The sequence below is a fragment of the Tachypleus tridentatus genome, chromosome 6 (assembly GCF_004210375.1).
Source record: "Tachypleus tridentatus isolate NWPU-2018 chromosome 6, ASM421037v1, whole genome shotgun sequence".
In the NCBI taxonomy this organism is placed as follows: Eukaryota; Metazoa; Arthropoda; class Merostomata; order Xiphosura; family Limulidae; genus Tachypleus; species Tachypleus tridentatus.
Genome location: NC_134830.1, coordinates 129,531,659 through 129,553,517, shown reverse-complemented (window position 1 = coordinate 129,553,517; position 21,859 = coordinate 129,531,659). Strand labels below are relative to the sequence as shown.

Genomic DNA, 21,859 nt, shown 5'->3' with positions numbered 1-21,859 from the left:
TTTTAAGTAACAAACAAAATTGATTTGAAACATGAAAAATATTATTTAAATTACAATTTGTTGAACTTCAGTATGAAAAGTTAATAATATATAATTCTTTTAATTTTAAACTATTAATATTCTTATTAATGAACCCTTATTGGCATTTTCTGTTTGGTCTTTGATTTGTTTGTGTGTGTGTGACAGAAACTGTCCACTATGCCCATTTTATCTTGAATGTTTGAAAGTTATTTACTTACAAAATATGTTAAATTTGCAATAGATATGTTTAAAACTAGAATTTTCCAAGGTAAAGACCATTATGTGCCTAATATGTTAATAACATTTAGGGCTTTTAGGAAGGAAGATATTGAAAGATGGTGTTGTTTAATGAAAATTAAGGATGGGAAATATTGGTTTATAGCGATATCATCATCTGTGTACTTACGTAAACGTAATCTAATTTGTAGTAGAAAACACTGGCAAACCAGAATATGTTGCCAACCTAGTTTTCTTTCACCTTTAAAACAGTAAATCATCACTGTTGAGTGCAAGTAAATCCAGTATAGCCTTATTTGTTTGTTATGAATGGTACAAAGATACAGAAGTAGGACAAAGTTTGATACCTTGAAGTTTCAGATATGAGACAAGACAACTGATAGATAAACATTATTGTAAAACATGACAACTGCTTAATATTAAAGTAATTTTTAACAGACGTTTTTTTTTCAGAATTGCATGAGCCTTTGACCATGTCCATTAGTTATATTTATCTACATTTGTGTTTTATTATGCTTCTGTTTAGTGTGTTGCATGTAACTGCATGCCTGTTTTCTTCACAATTTGTAGTTTGCTTAGGATTGAAAATAATTTGTTTATTATAATTGATTGTCTTCTAGGGCCAACTCTGCAAGTATGACAGCTGCTTTAGACCAGAAAAATTATGTTGAGGAACTTAATAGACATCTCAAGTAAGTCATGGAAGAAATATAACATTATTCTATACATGTTTTTTGTATTGCTTATTTTAATTGTTTTATGTGTTTTAAATGTCCTGCTATGGGTTTGACCAATTTGGCAGAGTTTGTGACCTTTAAATTGACCTTTAGAGTTTTCATAATTTAACTTCTAATATGTTTTGTGTATCTTGACAAACGTTTGAAAGTTTTCAGTTAACATAAGTCTGTAGTAGAAGGTATCAGAATTTTCGGTTAAGTATTTTTACTAAAACTTTCTCTGTGAAAATAGGTAGTAAGTGTTGAATGCTCCAAGTGCAAAATGCTTTTAATGTTATGATTAAATATACTTTTTAACCTCTGAACATTGTCAGTTTCAGTTGCTTAATTTCTAAAAGCACCTAAATAAGTTTGAAATATTTGTGTTTCTTTCATTCCAATACAGTATTTCCCTCCAGTAAAAAGATTAGTTATGCTTGTTCAATGCTGCCTTTATATTAGAACATATTCTTTCTGCATACCACAAGCCTTCTGCTCCCCCTCCCTAGTGGAATTGGATTCCAACATGCCTCTCATGCAAATCATCATGAGTTACTTCTCTACCAATAGGAGCATAGTACACTCACATGGTGTATGTGACTCTTTCTGTGCACCTCTACCAAACTATCACTTCTCACTTGGCAGTGTTTGAGTTTGAACATACTCTTTTATTTGTTTATTGTAGCATGTTTGACTTTGTTTTCCCCATGAAATGGTTATTTTTCAAGGTAATTTGATTATTTCAACCAGATTCTTATATTTTTTATATCATTTACTTCCAGTCCATTTATTTTTATACTTTAATTTGGTTGAAACTTTCTATGCAGTGCATCCTGAAGTTAGCTTTACCACTTTGGGGTTGCAACAACAACTAGCATTTTTCTTGAACTTCATGTGGTTGAACTGACAGTCGATTTATCTTCTTTTAAACTTTTAGTGATTGAACATTCCATGGTCCAACCTTTATTTCCAGGCTTAACCAAAGCTCCTACTGAAACTGCTAAGCCTTTACTGGCTGATGTAGACTTGGGTCATCTTCTTCTGTTTCCAGGGGTTTGTTAGTTTTTCCCATGCCTGACCTAGGGAGTCACCTATGCATCATTTGGTATTAATTAGTTTTATTTCTCGGGTTTGTGATGTTTTATCTCTGTCACATTATTCTTTTATTCACTTGTCCTTTCTTATTACATTAATCTTTCCAACCTCTAGATGGCTGTTCCTCATTTCTCCTGTGTAGTTCCCTTCCTTCTTTTTCCTGTATTTACCCTTGACTAGATCCAGATGTGTTTTTTTTTCGTCCAGTCAGGGCTCTTTGCTTTTTTATAGCTCATATATTTCCTTTACAGTTTACATATTCACAACTCTTTATCCCCTGACAATCCTCCTCCTGTCATGATCTTTTACATTCTACCCTTACCACATGTTTCCACTTTGTGTTTCATTTGACTTAGTCTTCTTGGCCTTTGTTCCAGTTGTCCTTCCATCGAATCCAATGCTTTCTCTCTACCTTGCTTCTCATCTTCTTCTTCCAATAGAGGAGAGAGTGCAGTCCAGCATATGGACCATTCCAAGTATGTTTATCTCTCCCACTATCCCTGTCATATTGTGGTTTGTTCTTCATCAAGGTTTTGTCTACTGCTTGTGGCTGTGCTTCAGATGAATTGGTGTGTCTCTAACTGGTAAGTATTTTTTTTTTTACAACCTTAATCTACTTTTTTATCACATGGATGCCAGTGGTGCCTAACCAGGTATTCCTTAACTCTAAACCCACACTTTAAAGCCATGGTTTCATAATGCTCACTGTTGAGATGAGGTGTTTCACAAGATCACTTGTAGTTGAATGACCATATGATATTTGCTTTGTAAATTGGCTTGTCCTGAACCAAACTATTTGTGGACTTCATGGGTAAAACAGAAGGGGATATCTACTCATCTCTGCCTACCTCAGTTGAATAAATCTGTATGGCCTGTTTCTTCAAAATAGCATTTGTTATTACTCATTACACTGTCTTTGGTATCAACATTTATCTAGACTCTCCAATGCATCCTCAACTCCACTTTCTTCTAGTGGGACAAAGGAGTCTTTACCATTTACCAATTTCATACTGCTGGGAGGAGCAGAGTTAACCGTGGAGGCACCCTGCTAAATTGGTTTCACATAAAATGGCTATAACTATTCAGTCTAGGTTAGGGTGGTACTGTTCTGCCAGTATAGATGATGTAATATATTCTAATTTGCAATTGATTATGTAACAGAGTGAGACATCAAAATATAGTTCACCCTTTCAGTTGGAAGCCCTTATCCTACCCTCGCACAGATGATCATACCCTGTGAGCTGGTTTTGAATTTAAAGTGTGCCAATCAACATTAGTCCTCATACAGCTTTCAAGTTGTCTCTCTTCCTCCCACAGTGTTCTCCTTCTGTATGGTGAGTCACAGCAGGGATATGTGGGTTCTCCCTCATTCTCCCTAATTATGTGGATGATGTTGTTCTTTGGATGGTCCATATCTGTTTCACAGTCATGTGAATTGATTGCATGTGATAGACTTCTTTTTTATACTAGATGTAAAATTTCCAAATCTATAGCTCAGAGCTACTCCTGTGTAATACCAAGGAATCAGAGTGGTTCTTGGGTTTGAGGTGAAGACAGTATGATCCTTGTCTTACCCTGCAAATAGATTTTGGATATAGTTGGCTTACTGAGTACAGAGCACACTACACCATGGAACACGTCCTTGTTTACCCACTTTTCTTATTGTTGGGTTGAGTTACAGTATCTTTCTCTGGTTTGGATTGATTTTGTACCACATCCTCTCCCACTGTTAAATTCTGTGTACACATTTCACAAATTGGCATGTATGGAAGGCTTGTGGCATGCGTAATAAAAAAGGTAATAAAAAAGCAACAAACAAGAATAGCTAATCTTATCTGCAGAGGAAAGTACTTATCATAAATAGATTTCAATATGGGAAAATTATAACTTTTATCTGTTACTTTTGTTACTCTAACTCTAGTGTTGATCATTTTGACCAACCTCGTGAACCTACGTACAAAATATGAAATAAATCAAAATATCTTTTTCTTTCTAAAATGATCACAAATTTCTACAGGAAACTAAATTTGTTTATCATATGAGTGGTAATACTTATAGTAGGAATGGGCCAAATGTGTGGTAAATGTTGAAACTTTAAACACACTGCAAACTGCATGTGAACAAAACTTTATAAGCACTTTACACACACTGTTGAGAAGTTTAGAAGCTTGCTCTGTGAGTTGCTATGTAACAAACTCTTCTCATATCACTTGTGGGTACACAATTGCTAATGCTCACATTATGATCTCTCTGCATCTGTATCAGCTACATAAAAAATGAGTGGACTAAATAAATTCTCTAGACCTAAGTTGTAACTATGATCGAATTTTGGAAGCATAGCTTCAGTTTTATATGTCTGACTCAAGGATTCTGTGTTGGATAGAGCATTCCCATCATAGGAGTCAGTGCATAAAATACGAGTCTCCTACATGAGGACAAACACTACAATTTCCAAAGTATGACACAGCTTTACTTGAGTGCTCTGTACTGAAAATGAAGGAATCATTATAAAATTTAATATACCTTGCATTTCTTTCAAACTAAATGTGACCTATTGCCATCTAAGTCTATTTAAAACAGTACAATTTTTAAAATATGCCTTTCAAGGAAATGAAATGAGAAGAAGGGAAGATAATGAATTGCCTTGAAAAGAGCATTACTGCAAGAATATAGATAACATTTGAAACAGTAATGCAGAATATTTACAACAATCCTTAGCCATTAATCTTGACAAAGAAAACCTATAGCAAAGATGTCAGCAAAAATTAGAAAATATTTAGAGATAGTTTATGTTTACAAAAACAAAAAAAACCTGTTCTGTGTAAACTATCCTTTTCTTGTAAGTACAGCTGGAAAACAATAAATGTGAATGACCAGGTGATTTGTAAGGCATTAGATTTGGCTGTAAGAACAAATAGTGTGTAATTATTTGTTATAATATACAGCCATTATAGAGTAATTTAGATTAATTTAATAGTTTTCATCTTTTATTTTATGGTATGCTGCTGATTTCACAACAGAGTTAAAGTAGAGAAAATAATAGATAAAATGTGAAGTCAGTATGTGATTAGGAGGTTCTTGAGGTAAAATGAAATGTGAAAACTGTAAGGTGGAAGGAAATTTTTTTTCTTAATGTGAAGAGACAAATTTTATGTAAAGATAATTTATAAAAAAAAAAGGTCTGAATTTTTGTGTACACCAGACGTGTGAAGTTTACCAAAAACTTGTCATAATTCATTAAGGTACATTTACTACATCCTAAGTTATATAGTGTGTAGTTTCATGGTTACAAATGTAATCAAAGTGACCAAGCTTATATATGGAGAACTAATAGATGCCTATTTAACTTTAACACTTGAGCTCATCTGCAAAAAGTATCCTATTCCAAGATTCTTAGATCAATAGAGTCATCTGAACATTGACATTGAAACAAGAATATAAATCATAATCATCTAATTTTGTAATTTGTAGACAAGTCTGCTAAAACCATATTATTCTTAAATTTTGAACATTTGATTCTGAAATTATAAATAAGTCATTTATAGTTGCTTCATTGTTTATTTTTGGGCTAGTGTGCAGATAATATCTGTCTTGTCTGTATGCACTAGATAAGCATGTTGAATTCTGTCAGTTAAAATCTTTAAAAATGTACTTATTTTGCAATCATTCCAAATCCTCTCTGGATAATGAAACTTTGTTACTTCAATATAAAGACTTAAGTATGTTTTTTATATTCATTGTTTATTTAAATAAGTACATATTAGTCTTGATATATGGTGAGGTAAATTATGTATATGTATCTCTATACATATATATCATAAATAGCTCAATAATTATCAATCAAAGTATATACAGTAGTTTGCAAATTTATGACATTAGAACATTACTTCTGTGGTTTGGTTTGTTGCACCTGTAAAACAAAACTAATATTTATCTTGCAGTGTTCAGAATGAAAAGTCAAAGGAATTATTTTAAGCCCTTCTTGTCTTAGTTAGAAAGTTAGTTAAATTATATTAGATGTAAGTCATTGTTTGGTTTGTGCATGTTATTATTCTGTGTTCATAGGTATGTTATTTAAGTAAATAAAAATTATTTAGTGTACTAATACCATCATTATAAAATGTAGACTTAAATTTCATCAGCAAATAACAGCAAAAAATCAAAAAGTCAGAGGTAAATACTGTATTTCATGTTTTCCATGTATACTTTTTATTTATTGTTATAGCAGTAATTAAAGTGTAAAAGTTGAAAACTTATCAGGTTAGATGTGAGGTAATAAAAACAGAGATAACGATAAAACATTTTCATGGGGTAAAAAGTTTTCAATATGGTAACGTGAGCTGTGTACTTGCTGGGTGATTTACAACTTGTATGACAGGATTATTGACCATTAAACAGTTCAAAGGGCAATAGAACAAAAAATTAAGAGAAGCAGATGTAGGCTGTTAGATATCTTAAGGTGTTTGAGATAAACAGTCATAGTTTTCAGTTACACTCTGTAGTCATTCTAAAAAGAAGAAATGGGTAATTATAATTCAATTTTTTTATGGTGGTAAAAAGTCATTCAAATTAACTGAGTCAGTATAGATTTAGGATAGAGAAAATGGCAGATAAAATATAAAATTGTACTGATGAAAAACATTTAATTCTTTAAGAAGTTTCAGGGGTTAATCAAATTAAATTTAAAAATAATTATATATAGTAATGTATTTTGAATCTGAAAATGAAAGTCACTTTCTTCTCAGAGCAGTTAGCACTCTGGCTCCATATATTCACAAGCAGATCTTTTGTATTTTTGTCATTCAAACACTGAATATGAATTTGAGACAAGTTATGAGGCTATATTTGACACTTAACAACATGATAGAAAGTGATATCATACCATTAACCATTGTCAAGTTTGTAATTATGATTATTCTTAGTAACTGCATATTATGTTATTGAGTTTGCTTATGAGTAAGATTTCTCTTCCAGTGCTGTAGTTACTAACCTCCAACAGAAGGTGGAACAGCTACAAACAGACAATACATTAATGAAAGAAGACCTGGCTATTGCCAAAAACCAGGTTTTGATGCTTCAGGAAGAAAACTCAAGACTTCAGTGTGCTCGCAGAGAATATTTTGATGAGCATCATAAAAAAATTGTGGTAAATGATGTTGGTCATGGCAGAATAGATTATGGTTTTTAATATATTTTTTTAAATTATCATTTAAAGAAATTTAATTCGTTACTTAGTGTATTTCAAAATTGTTTGTTGAGTTTAAAAAATCTTATTATTGTTTTTAAGTTTTGGCATTTAAAAAGTTAATTGTAACTTGTCAGTTAAAATACAAACAATAATAAATTTTGAATCCAGTTCTGTTAAGGAGCTGAAATTATCATCTCTCTAAATGCAATAGGCACAAAAAAAAAAAATTTTCAGGTTATTTTTTCCTGCATTCTGATATTTTTATATACAGTTCTTTTTACCAAATCTTATGTAACTTGTTATTCCTGAGTTTTTCTTATGTTAGAGGTATATTACAAAATGATCAGTCATTATCATAACCATTTCTTTAAAAACATTAAGAGAAACAGAGACCAAAGAAAGAATGAAATTGGTAGAAAATTTATATTCTATGTTAATTGATGTTCCTAAATGAGAACTCATCACTGTGTTAAAAGTTATTGTGAAAAGTTGTTATGATGCAGCAGAGTTGAAATGTATACTACTTTAAATATTAAAAACAAGTGAAAAATAATTTTTCATTTTTAAATGTGAGAATCATTCATAGGACAAATATATATACATAGCTTAATATTAGTTATGTCACAAGATAACCCTTGAAATTCACTCAGTAATTTTTAGAAATTGTGAACAACATACATTTAAAACATAAAACCATTTTGCACAAAACTACTTCATTTAACTTTTTCATTTTCCAATGGGAATGTAAAGGTTTAAAAGAAATTTTAAATTGGTTGCTATGACAACCTTTTGTGGTATTAAAGCACTAGCAAAATACTGGAATAATTACAACAACACTGTACATAAACCCATCTTGATGATTTAAGTGTTATTAATACAGTCATTTTTATTTTGTCTATTTAAGTAAACTCATCTTGTTACCACATTAGTAAAATAGAAAGTAAAGTAATATGTGATGATTGTTCTTTCGAAATAAGGATAAAAATTTACTTTTTAGGAAACTCAGGAAGATTTGATATTAAAAAGAGAAACTTATCTTAACAACCAAGCTGGACTAGAAAACCTTTGTGGTCAATTGAAGAAGAAGTTACAGGAAGAAAGCAGTTTGAAACAGGTAAATCAACATTGTGTTGAACTGATTGATGTTGAATGTAACAAACTTCATCATAACATATCACCAAATAGACATATCCACTGCAGGAAGATGTATGTTTGTAGTATGTTTTTTACAAAAAATGATAATAAATGAATAAATGAAATTATATTTTAATTTTGTAGGACATTGAACAAGACCTTCAGACACAGATAGCATTGAAGACAGAAGCTGAAATGGCTTTGAAGCTACTAGAGAAAGGTGTTCACGAGAAGCAAGACACCATAATTTCCTTACGTCGACAGATAGAAGACATCAAAATCATTAATTTACAAATGTACAACAAGTTACAGGTAAAGTAACGTTAAAACTAAACAGTACATTTGTTTTTGTAATAGTGTATAATTTATTGTTAGTAATTTCATGAAGATATTTATTTCTAATTCTCTATTACATATTTTTTACTTGATTTTTGTCTTTCTTTCCAAATTAAAATTGAACTGTTATAAAAAAAAAGTTAATATTTGTTTTTTATTGTCTTGCTTCTTTTTATTAATTTTTGTAACATTAATTTTTGTTGTAAACACTTGAATTGTTCCTACTTGTACATTTTTTCCCTGTTTTGGATTGGACTGTTCTTGTTTATTTTACACTAGTGTTGTTTTAATGAAGTGTAAGAATATGATCCTGATAAAAATAATCTTACAAAGTTTATTTGTCTTTTTTGGCATTCAGGTTAAACTAGGACTTTGTTAGAATTGTATTATCTGTTCACTCTCAGGAAAAGGAGAATGTGTGTATTATTTGTATTAAATAGAAAAAACACACTTACATGAATACTACTTTCAAAAGTCAAAACAGAGCCCTGTACTTGCAATATATTTTTCTTTTTAAAGTATAATTTTGTTTTTTACCTTATGAAAAAAGGCTATTTTACAAAAAAAATGTTTGTTTGCCAAGTGGGAAATGTTTTTAAATATATCCTGGAGATGTGAGAGATGGTTTTTATAACAATATTTATGTCTTTGTGTACTATGTTATGTGTTGGTTATGAGTCCGTTAGCCTTTTCACACTGTTAAGATGCTTTGGAGAATTATTTTCAAAATTTTGTTAGATAATTGTATTACGTTAATGAAATTGGATCAAAACATTGTTTATAATTCAAATTTTAATTTCTTAATTTAAAAGGATATAAAAAAAAAATTGCTAAATATTGATTTTTGTGTGTCACATGGCATGCCCTCTTCTCTTATTGCACAGTTTATATTTTATTACACCTGCCTTAGAGGTACTGTGGCTAATAAAGTAGAAACTTAAATATGAGATATGAACAAGCTAAATATAAAGTAAGAACTACCCCTATCTCTTTGGTTTACTGAGATGTCAATATTTCTAGCAAATCTACTAGTGGCTCCTTCCACTAGTCAATTCTTTGTTGCTTTCAAGGGTATTTTATTGTATTACAGTATCATGTAAACAGTCTAGTGAAACAAGCAGAGAGTGACTTATCTCTTTAATTTTAATAGGTTTCTACTTTATTCATTGACAATAAAATATGCACCAAAATATGGTACTGTGCAAAAGTGTTAGGATGAATTCAAAAACTAGATTTTAGGCTGCTTTCAAAGAACAATGGAAGGTAAATAACAGGTCAAACATCTTCATATCTAGTACAACAGAAACTCAGTGGAAGCACTTCAGTTCAGCAAACAGTTAATATTTTGTGTGCCCCCCTTTGCTTTAATAACTGCAAGCAGTCTTTTAGGCATTTTTGAAACATATTTAATCAAAGTATCTTTGGAATTTTGCTCCAAATGTCTCTAATACCCTTTCATAAAGTTTGTTTGGAAGTAACTTGTGATTTGTGAAGTTTTTAATCTATCAAATCCCAAATCTGCTTAAGTGGGTTGAGATTGTAGCTTTATTGGGAAGATCATTGTATCATTTGAATGACTCTAGCAACTTCTTTCTTAGCTAAGTAATTTCTGCACAGGTTTGATAAGTGTTTGGGGTCAATATCTAATTGGTATTATAATCCTTTACCAATAATACACAAATCATTGGTATACCATGATGGATCAGTATATGATGGTACTTGCTCTGGTCCATTATTCCATTTATTTTCCAAATATCTCCTGTTGTCTTAGCAGAAAAGCATGCCCAAACCATCACACTTCCTTCCTATGCTTCATGATAGATGCTATGCATTGAGGTATCTTTCAAATTATTTTCTGTCAGACAAACAGCCTATGCTTTAAACCAGATATTTCAAACTTGGGCTTATCTGTCCATAACATGCTTTAGCAAATTTCAGTCTTTGACAATATTTGGAGATCAAAGTAAATGTTTTTAATTGCTACACAGCCAAACATTCCACTCTCATTGAGTCTTCTTGATGCTGTAGTTCTGGACAATTTTCTGTCATTTGGTATGCGATCATTTATCTTGTACTTGAGATCAGTGGCAGTCTTTCAGTGGCTGCTTAAACAAAGATACTTAACATCAGTGTCATTGAGTTCAGGTGTTTTGCCTTTTTCTTTCCTATTTTCAAATTTACCTGTCTCAGTCATACTTGATAGTGTTTGGGGAGAATTTCAAGTCTGCAAGAATTTGTCAGAGAATCCAGCCAGCATCATGTAAAGCTTTTATGCAAACACTCTGTTCTGCTGACAGTTTTCTATGCTTTTTGAAGTGTGGCATGACAACAGAACATAATGTATATTACTAACATTGTTAGATTGTAAGATTGGCTCTATGATTTATTTCTATTATTTTCCATCAGTTTAGGGTTGCTTGACTTAATCAGTTAGTTGGCAAACAAAAATACACAACTAATCAAAATTAGTTTTCAGATTTTTTTTACTGTTCCAACTATCCAAGTAAAAAAATATTGGCATTATGAATTCTTACTATTATTTTCCATCATTTCAAGTTGTTTGGCTTTATTGGGTAGTTGAATGATTTTGTTCCAATTATTACTGTTTTTAACTATTCCACCTATCTGAGCAATTAAAATATTGCCATTATAACTGGCCTGACATGGCCAGGTGATTAAAGCACTCAACTTGTAATTCAAGGGTTGTGTGTTTGAACACCCGTTGCACCAAACATGCTCGCACTTTCAGCCGTAGGGGCATTATAATGTCACGGTCAATCCCACTATCCATTAGTAAAAGAGTAGCTCAAGACTTGGCAGTGGGTAGTGAAGACTTGCTGCCTTCAATCTAGTTTTACACTGCCAAATTATGGATAGCTAGCACAGCTAGCCCTCAAGTAGCTTTGAGCAAAATTCAAAGCAAAACCTTCCAACCCATTATAAGTTTTCATTGTTATGTTCTATCAATTCACTTTGTTTGTGTTTTATGTGATTACCTGGCTTAACAACATTAAACAAGTCATCAAAATTAGTGTTTCTAATTATTAATATTAGAAGGAGAACAATCAGTTAGTTGAATGTAATCAATTAATGTGCCAGATGATTAATTATTTAATTACCAAATTCTGTAATTGCCCAGTTCTACCAAGGTGTTCCATAAACATTTTGGAGATGTTGCAACTTAATAAAATTTGATATTTTTATAAAATTTTAATTTTTTTTAAACCAGAATCTAGATATTGTATAGTAATTTTGTACTAAGTTACATGTGTTTTAATGGAAAGGGGAAATAGTTTTAGGAAATCACTGATGCCCCTCTAACAATGTGTTGTCATAAGACAGAGATTTGTTTTACTTTTTCTTTAAAATAATACCTAGACTTCCTATTTTGATACAGTAACTGGAGTGTCTGTTTTATTTATGTGTGTTGTAATGTTGAAGTATAGTTATATAGTGTTTTATTAATCAGGAATGTGAAAACCTTGTTAAAGAAAAGACTGATCAAGTTAGCCAACTACAGAAGAAAGTGTCAGAGATGACTTTCAGTCTCCAACAACTAGAAGCAAAGTATGGGTCCTCTAGTGTACCTGACAACTAAATGTCTTTCACCTTGCCTGAGATGTTTAACATGTATAGTTTGTACAATGATTATAGATTTCTGTGCTTTTCTCTGTACTTACCAGAATAGTCTCTAAGTCTGTTCTGTTAAGTTCTTGGTTAGATCCAAATTTTGAGAATATCATTATCATAAATATACAAACTAAAAAAACTTTTTTTTTCATGTGTGTTAAAGTGGACTACTGAACATTTAGTTTTTCCATCAAATAATGTAGTTAATGGCAAAATTTGTATCATTAAGAACACTAACTATACATTTAGATTTTGCAGGTTTTTTTTAACTTTTCTTGATGACAAGAAACCCACTTGAAATAAAAATGTGTATTAGAACAGCTGGTATGGGTATTAACACTTTTATTGATAAGGAGAGAACAATGTTTCAACCTTCCTAGGTCATTTTCAGGGTAAGAAAGAGAGATTTTGAATGTGTCCCTTAATGTTTCTGTTAGTTCTTCTGGGGCTGAAGTAAATGAGGTCATTGGATGTGTTTGAGTGAGCATAGTTATAAAATGGAAAGACTCTTTTGAAATATTGTTAGAATATTTACCTAATGGGATAAATTATGTTTAGATGATAGAATGTATATATGTGTTAAACTTGAGTTAGGTAAGGGCATATTTGGCTAAATCAATGGTTAACAGTTCCCACAAAGTTAATCCACTGAATGTGTGAGCAAACTTGCTTGGTGTCTTTGTGATTTGTATCTTAAGTCAGATTTGACCCATTCAGCTGCTACCCTGTACTTAAAGTTGCAAGTACATCAACAGTAAACACCACATATTTATTGAGTTATTAGTAGCTGTACTTCCTGACTCAAATATAGCACCAATAACTAAGTGATATTGTGTTTATGATTTAGATTTTCAGCATACATGTCTCCATTGTAATCTTTATTATTAAAATCATCATTGCAAATGCAAAGTATAGCTTATGACTTAGATGTTTTATTACATTGAAATATTCTGTATACTCATTTTTGAGCAAATAACTGGTTTGTTGTGTAAATCACAACAGTGAAGTCCTTATATATAGCCTCATATAAATTCCTGCAACTACTAAGCTATTAGATAAATCCTGATTCTAATGAAAACCAAAGAATTTAGAAATTTTTCTGTTTTATTTGTAACTAAACTTGGATTTTATAATTATTGTTAACTAGTGGCCAAAACTGACGTGATTTCATGATATCTTACCTATATCAAATTTACCATATTGACCTACAGTAAGTATATTGTGTTTTGTCCTGTGTATTATTTCAACTATATTTTGTTATTCTTTAAAAAATTTAAGGTTAGCACTGTATGTGCTTTTATTTAAAATGCTATTTCTGTATGTATTTACTAAATAGAAGTCTTGTAAGTAAATAGTATTATACTTTCTTTCTTATTAGAGCAAATCGTGCTGAGCAGGATTATGTTCTATCAGAGGAAGCAAGAAGGAAATTAGGCCAACAGTTAGCCGAAAAAGATCAAAGAAGGTAGTTACTAGTAATGACTGGTTACTAGTAAGACATTTTTATTAACTAAAATTTCAAGAGAATAAGTGCCTGATATAAATTTGTTTAAAGTTCACACAGGCATGATATTTAGCTGTATCTCTTTAGAAATTATAGAAATAACTGTAGGTTTATGTTGCTCAGAAAAATAATTATTACCTAATTTTGAACAGATCAAAGTTTTTCTTGGATCTTCTAACACTGTGTTTTATCTCATTATTTAGTTTATGCATTATACTTGACTTTTGTTTCATGGATATTTATTACAAACATTAATTATATTATTAAAAATGGTTAACTACTAATAGGTAAAAATGAAAATGATGCATGGTTTGCATATATAAAGGAATGTGATAATTGTTAGGCCCTGCAAGTATCAAAACTTTGCAAAAAGTAAAATACCTTTATAAAAATATTTGCAGTTTGCAGCAGCATGGGTTTTAGATTAGTTTACTTGCTTTAAACAGTCGTTTTTCATTATTTCAGTATGTAATACTTTAAAATATCAAGCTATAGCTAAAATTAAATTTTAACCATAATTGAAAGCTGATTGATTATTAAATTTTTAAATAATGTAGTTTGTTATAATATAAAAATATTTGATATTTTTTACTAGGTCTATCCTAGAATCAGACTTGAAGATTGAACGAGAATGGCGTGCATCACTACAGGCTTCTCTTGAAGAACTTCAGGAACAGTTAACAATGCTCCAAAATGAACTAGATGCTTGTCAACAAAAATCAAGTGTAGGTGAAATGTTTCATAGCCCTTGTTCTCTAATAAAAATAGCATTTTCTACATTGATACAGTTTTTCTTAATGTTCTAGTGAACCTTCTTGCTGTAAAATATATAAAAGTTGGACTCCTTAAAAAAAAAATGTGTAATACAAAATTTAAAACATAGGAGAATATTTGAGATTTTTTAGTATTAATTATTTATTTATTGAAATTTCCATGTAATTTGTGAACTGAATTTTATATTGTCTAAAAATAATTTCTTATTTACAAGCTTTTTTTAGTTTGTTTTTAGATCTAAAACACTCTACCTTTTTATATTTCTACTTTTCCTCCTATGTTTAATTATCAGTGTTCATAACATGTGGAAATCATGGAAAAGATATAAAGAGGTACCAAATAAATTGGTGAAATCACTAACTTGCATTTAATAAATGTAGATAAAACTTTGTCTTTCAAGTATCTACTAGAATAAAAATCTCATCATCTTATGTTTATGTGTAACTTAAAATATTGAATCATTAATGCAAATTAGTTCTTTTTTGTAATTTTCTCTTGTGCAAAATCTCCATTACTTTTAAAAACTTAGACATTTACTTGTTCTAAGTGGTTGCCAACTGTAGTTCATAACCATTTATCTCTTCACTGCTTGGCTGGGTGCATCCTGCCTAGAGGGAAAAAGTGCACCATTATGTTAAACAAATTATAGAAAAGGAACATGTATTTCTTTTTCTACATTTTTAATTATTTTTGAATTTCTTGAATATTTTCTGAGCATAATACAGAAGGAAAATCATGATCATTTTATACAAAGGGCTACTAATATAAACCATTTATGTTCATCATGTGTGTACTTTTATTCATTTTAGCTAATCAGTTTCTCAATCTCATTTGTCATGGTTCAATATAACTGTCTATATTTCAGCTCTGAGAAACCACATGTTAGTGATATGTCATTAAGCTTTTCTTTTTGTTCATTTGAACTGTATAAGCCAATATGTCATCTAACTTAGTAGAGATTTACAAAATTTAGAACAGTATGATAAAAGCATATCTTAGTGATATGTTGCTAAAAGGAAATATATTTTTAATAAATTTCTACTACAATTACAGCCCTGATTTGTTTAAAGCTTGTGAAAAGCATACTTTTTTGTACTTTATTTGGTTTATGTTGTTTTAGTATAATAGGGAAATAAATGTTGAGTTGTTAAAAGAAGGGGTAGGCTTAAATCATTATGTAGTCAATCTTACGAAGTTTCATTTTGTTTAAAAGGCACTGTTTGTTAGGCCTTACCAGTGTAACTACTGAAATGAACATATGAAACCGCCAGTAAAATGCAAAACGTGTAATTGAAAATAAAATAGATATATAAAACTTATTTATTTATCTTAAACTTTCTGATTAACAATTTAAAACATTTAGCTTTCTTAAAATATTTGTTTGGTAGAAAGTTGTTATTGTGTGCCAGTAATTATAAACAGCATGCAATGCTTTTTGATTCAAAACAATATGTGCCAAGCATGGGTTAGGCACTCAACTCGCAATCTGAGGGTTGCAGGTTCAAATCCCCATCACACCAAACATGCTCACTCTTTTGGCTGTGAGGGCATTATAATGTGATAGTCAATCCTACTATTCATTGGTAAAAGAGTAGCCCAAGAGTTGGGAGTGGGTGGTGATGACTAGTTGCTTTCCCTCTAGTATTACGCTGCTAAATTTGGGGTGGCTAGCACAGATAGCCCTCACATAGCTTTTCATGAAATTCAAAACAAAACAAACCAATCAAAACCATAATCAGTACTGTATAATAGAAACTATAAAGAAATATTTAACAAGAATGTAGTAAGGCTTAAAAATAAATAACCAAAATTTTAAAAAAAGTAAGCATTTTTAATTACATTATAGTGAAATATTTTCAACTTTTCAAAGTTTCAAAATCATACATATATATAGATAGATATAGATATATTGCATAGTAACAGAAATGATGCCATACAGATGGCTCTTAGGGTCAACAGGATCTTAGCAAGTTAAATGATGTACTTCTGTATTTTGTCTTCTCACTAGATCTTACCTCCAAACTAGGTGAGCAAGCCTATCTCTATCTCTTTCTTTCTCTAACACGTATTTTGACATTTCATTTTCTTTCTCAAAGTTTCAGACTTTCCCCATAAGTCTCTTTTCCATTTGCCAATGTTTGTCATCATGATTTTTCCTGTTTTTTCTCATTTTATACTGATAATGAGGTAAAACAGTTCTTGTGCAACTTAACAAAGATTGAGTTACTATAAAATTTCTGCAAATTTGTTTGCAACGAACTCGATACAGAAGGCTCACGACTGCTTCAGTCACAGACCAGTTCAATTCGTAGTGTAGGTTGGATTCTCCACTTTTAAATTCTGCATTAAATTCACTTTACCACAATTTTATAAATTTTATTTAAAAATTTAATTTCGTTGTTAATAATTAATGTTCATTATTAAAAAGGGAAATAGTATATTTTATTCATTAAGAACACAGTTTATGAAAAAATATTTGTAAATGAGGTCCTATTATTTTTTAATTTTATTGAGGGTCTGTTTTATAACATTTTTCATTGTGATGTAATAAAAGGTTATTGACTTGTTTTTTTAAAAAAGTGAACATATGCTTTAAATAAACATTTTTGTAAAAGACCCAATTGCAATGAAACTTTGTTATGAACTTACCCTTGTTGAAAAATTGCTTAGAGTTTCATCAAAATTGAATGTAAACTGTTAAGAGTGTTAAATATATTTTATTTAAAGAACTAGCACAGTCTATAAAATGTTGACTTAAATTTTCAAACAATTTTTATCCAGTAGTTTTGTTTCCTTGAAACAAACCATACAACAGATACTTAAAATTGATACACTCAAACTCTGAAGAATTAAAGTTTTCTAAATAAAAGAATACATAATATATTGTACCTGAATGTGATTAGGAGTGACAGTTATTGGGGTTTAGTAAAATAAAACCTTGTCTGATTCATTATTAAATTGACAGGATACAGGTAAGATAATTCTACATTTGTTTTAGTATTTACAAATGTTTTATGCTCTATGTTAGAAATCTGACTATGGGAACCTGAGTTCAGACCTATATGATAGCAAGCTGCAGAGGTCTTATAAGAGTCAATCCTTTAGTCTTTTAGTGCGAGTGGTAGTGTACTGCTGACTCTCCTTTGGTCAGTAGATTGAAATTGGGAATGGTAGCAGATAGCTTTCCAATAAGTAAAAGTATAAATGTTTCAAAGTTGCTTTTTATATAGTGTTAAAAACAGCATAATAGTAATCATAAACTTATATATATATTTTTTCAATTAAAACCCTTAATTACTTTCCAAGCTGTAGCAGCAGTGATGTGCATATTAATGCATAAGGTAGTAATTTATCGAGATTAATTCTCTTGCTACAAGGTTGGTCAATTTGACCAACATCATAACCACCCAGAAAAATTGAAATAAATCTAAATTTCATTTTTTTCTTTCTAAAACGTCTTCAAATTGTAACGTGAAACTACATTTATTTATCCTAAATAGCTTTACACTTGTAACGGAATACATCTATTAATGCATAAATTTTATTTTTATTGCCCTTCGAATAAAGTGTAAGAACTATTCATGCTATTGTAAGTTATAACTCACTTTTACATCAAATTACATTATGCACAAGGTACATGCAAGTGTGCATTATGATAGTTTTTTATAAATTATTTTATGTAGTCTAACCTTAATTAACCTAAGAATTTCCATATTTGTACATTTTAATTACTTTTATAATAATAAATAAAGATTACTCATGCAAAAAAAAATAAATCAGTTATTTACCTGAATTTTTTATTATGCTGTTGACTATCTATGAGACTTAACCCTACTTTTTTGTACTAATGGTAGTACTGTACTAAATAATTTTTACTTATTTAAATAATGGACCAAATAACACAGAATAATGACATATAAAAAGCAGAAATGTTCAATAACTATAATAAATTTTTCTGGCTTTCTACCTATGCAACAAAAGCCATCAAATGTTCTTCTAAGTTCATTGATTGTCTTCCATGTGAATAAAGCTTGAACTGAAAACAAATTTGAAAATTCTGTATACAACAAATAATGTAACATGTCATTTATTATTGTAAAACCTTGGATTTTTGTTGGTTATATATTATTTAGTACTGAACATCAGAGAGAACTATTGGCAATTCCTGAAGGAGAATGGCAGGTGTGCATGGCAAGAGGGATCTAATTTTCTATTTGATGATCATATAACCAAATAAGATTGAAGACTATAAAAATTATTCTTTGCTTGAGCAATGTCAACATTATAATGAATCATTTACATTAAATTTTCTACTTCTTGGAAAGATAGTAAATAAATTAGAGAAGAGGGATAGTCTAAAGAGAAAATATCAGAATTCCTATATTAGGGGAAATTCAGGACTTTGTCAGATATTACCTTATAAAGTTAAGAACTTAAAATTTAGTTACTATTAAATGTGTATTAGTAGCTATGTTTTTGTGTTGCAAAAATTATTGGTATGCCTTAAAAAAAAGTAGTTTAATTAAATTTTGAATGTAACTCATTGAAACTTTGTGACACATGCAGAAAAGATGCCTATATTATGACTAGCAAAACTACTAAGAGACTTATTCTTTTATTCCTAAGTATTGTATACCAAAACTAGGAGATAGAATTAACATTGAATAAATAAAGTCTGTATTATAACCTATTTAACAAGACTACCAGAAAATCTTATTCTTTTCTTATACTTTCTTCTGTATCAAAACTAAGTGGTCAAATTCACATTTAAATGAACAAGCTCTTGATTAATGGCTAGTTAGTAAGACTACCAGAGGAGACTGTTCTTTTTGTGGAGTGAGTTTTTTAATGTAAAAGTTATAGTTCACTTTCTAGCCAAACTAAAACCTTAAAATAACCTGTATCTGCTTTTAATATTACATTCACACATGGTAAAAGAAAACCTGTGATTTGTAAAATATAGTAAAGGACACATTTGCAGATTTCATTTCAGATGTGTAAAAGACAATGTTTGTTTCCTCAAGTAATGGCATTTTGTTTATAAAACTTACACCAAAATCTGTACATGACATACTGTTATATAATGTAAAAACAATTTTATTTTTATTTGTGGTAGTGTTGTCTAAGTTAATGTTAAACACATCACTGGTACATCAAGGGTTATAGTATCTGTACTTAAGGAAGGAAGCACATTACATTATGTTGATACTAATAAATCATTGTTTGCCTACCTACTGGGCCAGGTGGTTAAGGCGTTCGACTCCTAATCTGAGGGTCGTGGGTTTGAATCCCCCTCACACCAAAATATGCTCACCCTTTCAGCCATGAGAGTGTTATAATGTGAAGGTCAATCCCACTCTTCATTAGTAAAAGAGTAGCCCAAGAGTTGGCAGTGGGTGGTGATGACGAGCAGCTTTCCCTCTAGTCTTACACTGCTAAATTAGGAACAGCTAGCACAGATAGCCCTGGAATAGCTTTGCATGAAATTCAAAAACAAAAAACAAAACCTACCCTCTGATAGTAATATTATTTAATACATGAAAGTCGTGTCTTTTGAAAACACTCCATTAGTTAGCATCATGTAGCAATGAAACTATGATTTTATATTGTTGTCTTAAGTATCTATGTGGTCCTTCAAACATTAATAATGGCTGGCTTGAATTCTCCTTTTTTAGATCGATTTATGTGTTTGTTTATGTATATACTTAACATGATGTAGATATTTCAAAATTCTAGGTGAGTTTATAAATGTTGAAGTTAGAGGTTAGTGACCATAATTCACATGCTTTTGTAATGTTTTAAGTTTTAGTATTACTTTTTTGGAATAAAACATTTTTTTTTCTTTCTTTCTCCTAAATTGTTTTCTTTCTTACCTTTTATTCAGTCATCACTGAAGCTCCATCTTTCTCTAACTCCATCATGTTCTTCTTTTCCAGACCTTTTTCTATAACATTATTTTGTGGCCCGTGCAATTCTTTCAGCATCACAGTGCTTCAAGTGTAAATCTTTACTGTATAATGTCTCTGCCTTTGGTTCATTCCACTATATGTTGATAACACAATCCCATAGAACAAATGTTTAGTACATTACTATATAGTACTTTTATCATAGAGCAGTTTCAGACTTTAGTTATTTGTTTACTTCTTGAAATAGTGTTTCATTGTACCTAACACTTCAGCTATAACAGTATACAAACTCACATACTTGGTGGAAGGGACAACTTTCAGATATCCACTGCCATCAGCTTTAATTTCTCTGAAGAGATGCTTTTGTACAGTGATATTGATTGCTTTCACAGTGATAACAAGAGTGTTAGTTTTATTCTCCAACCCCTTTTTGAAAACTCCTTCTACACCTGTACTTTATTTGCTCACACTACATTCTCTATCAGACAAACCTTTAGGGCATATATCTTCCTTTTTTATTCAGAAGAGATTAGAGGAACTTGCTTGCTGGCTCTCCCAAGTCAGGTTAAAAACTATGTTTTAAGGATATCTTGGTTGAAACACTGTGAACTTCTTTTGAATTCAAAGACCATTGGAGATAAAGTCATTGAGGTTACTTCCCATGCTACATTGAATTCCTTATGAGAAGTTATTATGGAGAGGCATTTGAAGAGCATCCCCAAGTCATATATCCTCACTGGTTTCTCCACCCAAGGAGTTTCTGCAGTGAGGCCTATATCCATGCATAAGGACATAATTATGTGTGGCCATATATTCCCAACCCTTTCAGATGTTTCCCATGTCAGTTGATCAGTAAGTTGAAGACATCATGTTGTGGTTCTTTGGCATATGCTCAAACTGATAGCTAAGATCATGACACCTGTGAATGTGAATTGGACCTTCACTGTGTTAATTGTCATGGCTCTCACCCCTCTTACTTTCATACTTGCCCCAAGTGGATGGAGGAAAAAGAGGTACAGTATTTGACAACAATTAACAACGTTTCTTACTCTGAGACACACTTTATTGTCCCCAACTCCATCTCAGACACATGCTGCTGCACTACATTTCACTGTTACAGTGGAGTGTAAACAGATCTTTACATGCCTCCAACCATCATTCTTAAACCATGTGAAGAGTTTTTTACCCTCTGTGGATAAACAAGTTGACAATTCAGTGTCAGCTTCTGTCTTTATTCCAACTATTTCCTACAATGACTGCCTGAACCCACTTTCTTTGACACTGGCTTCTAGTATTTGCTCAGGTCCACCTTCTTTGG

The 21,859-nt window shown here is 30.8% G+C and overlaps 1 protein-coding gene across 2 annotated transcripts in view; it reads left to right on the top strand.

The window, feature by feature from the left end:
- The window catches only part of LOC143253648 (RUN and FYVE domain-containing protein 2-like), an 80,736-nt gene that overhangs the window by 38,008 nt on the left and 20,869 nt on the right, over window positions 1–21,859 (top strand). For both annotated transcript variants that reach the window (XM_076507844.1, XM_076507845.1), the window contains 7 exons: window positions 879–950; window positions 7,044–7,215; window positions 8,255–8,371; window positions 8,536–8,703; window positions 12,197–12,294; window positions 13,736–13,822; window positions 14,457–14,586. In XM_076507844.1, coding sequence (XP_076363959.1) covers window positions 879–950; window positions 7,044–7,215; window positions 8,255–8,371; window positions 8,536–8,703; window positions 12,197–12,294; window positions 13,736–13,822; window positions 14,457–14,586 — 844 coding nt within the window. The remainder of the gene's footprint in view (window positions 1–878; window positions 951–7,043; window positions 7,216–8,254; window positions 8,372–8,535; window positions 8,704–12,196; window positions 12,295–13,735; window positions 13,823–14,456; window positions 14,587–21,859) is intronic.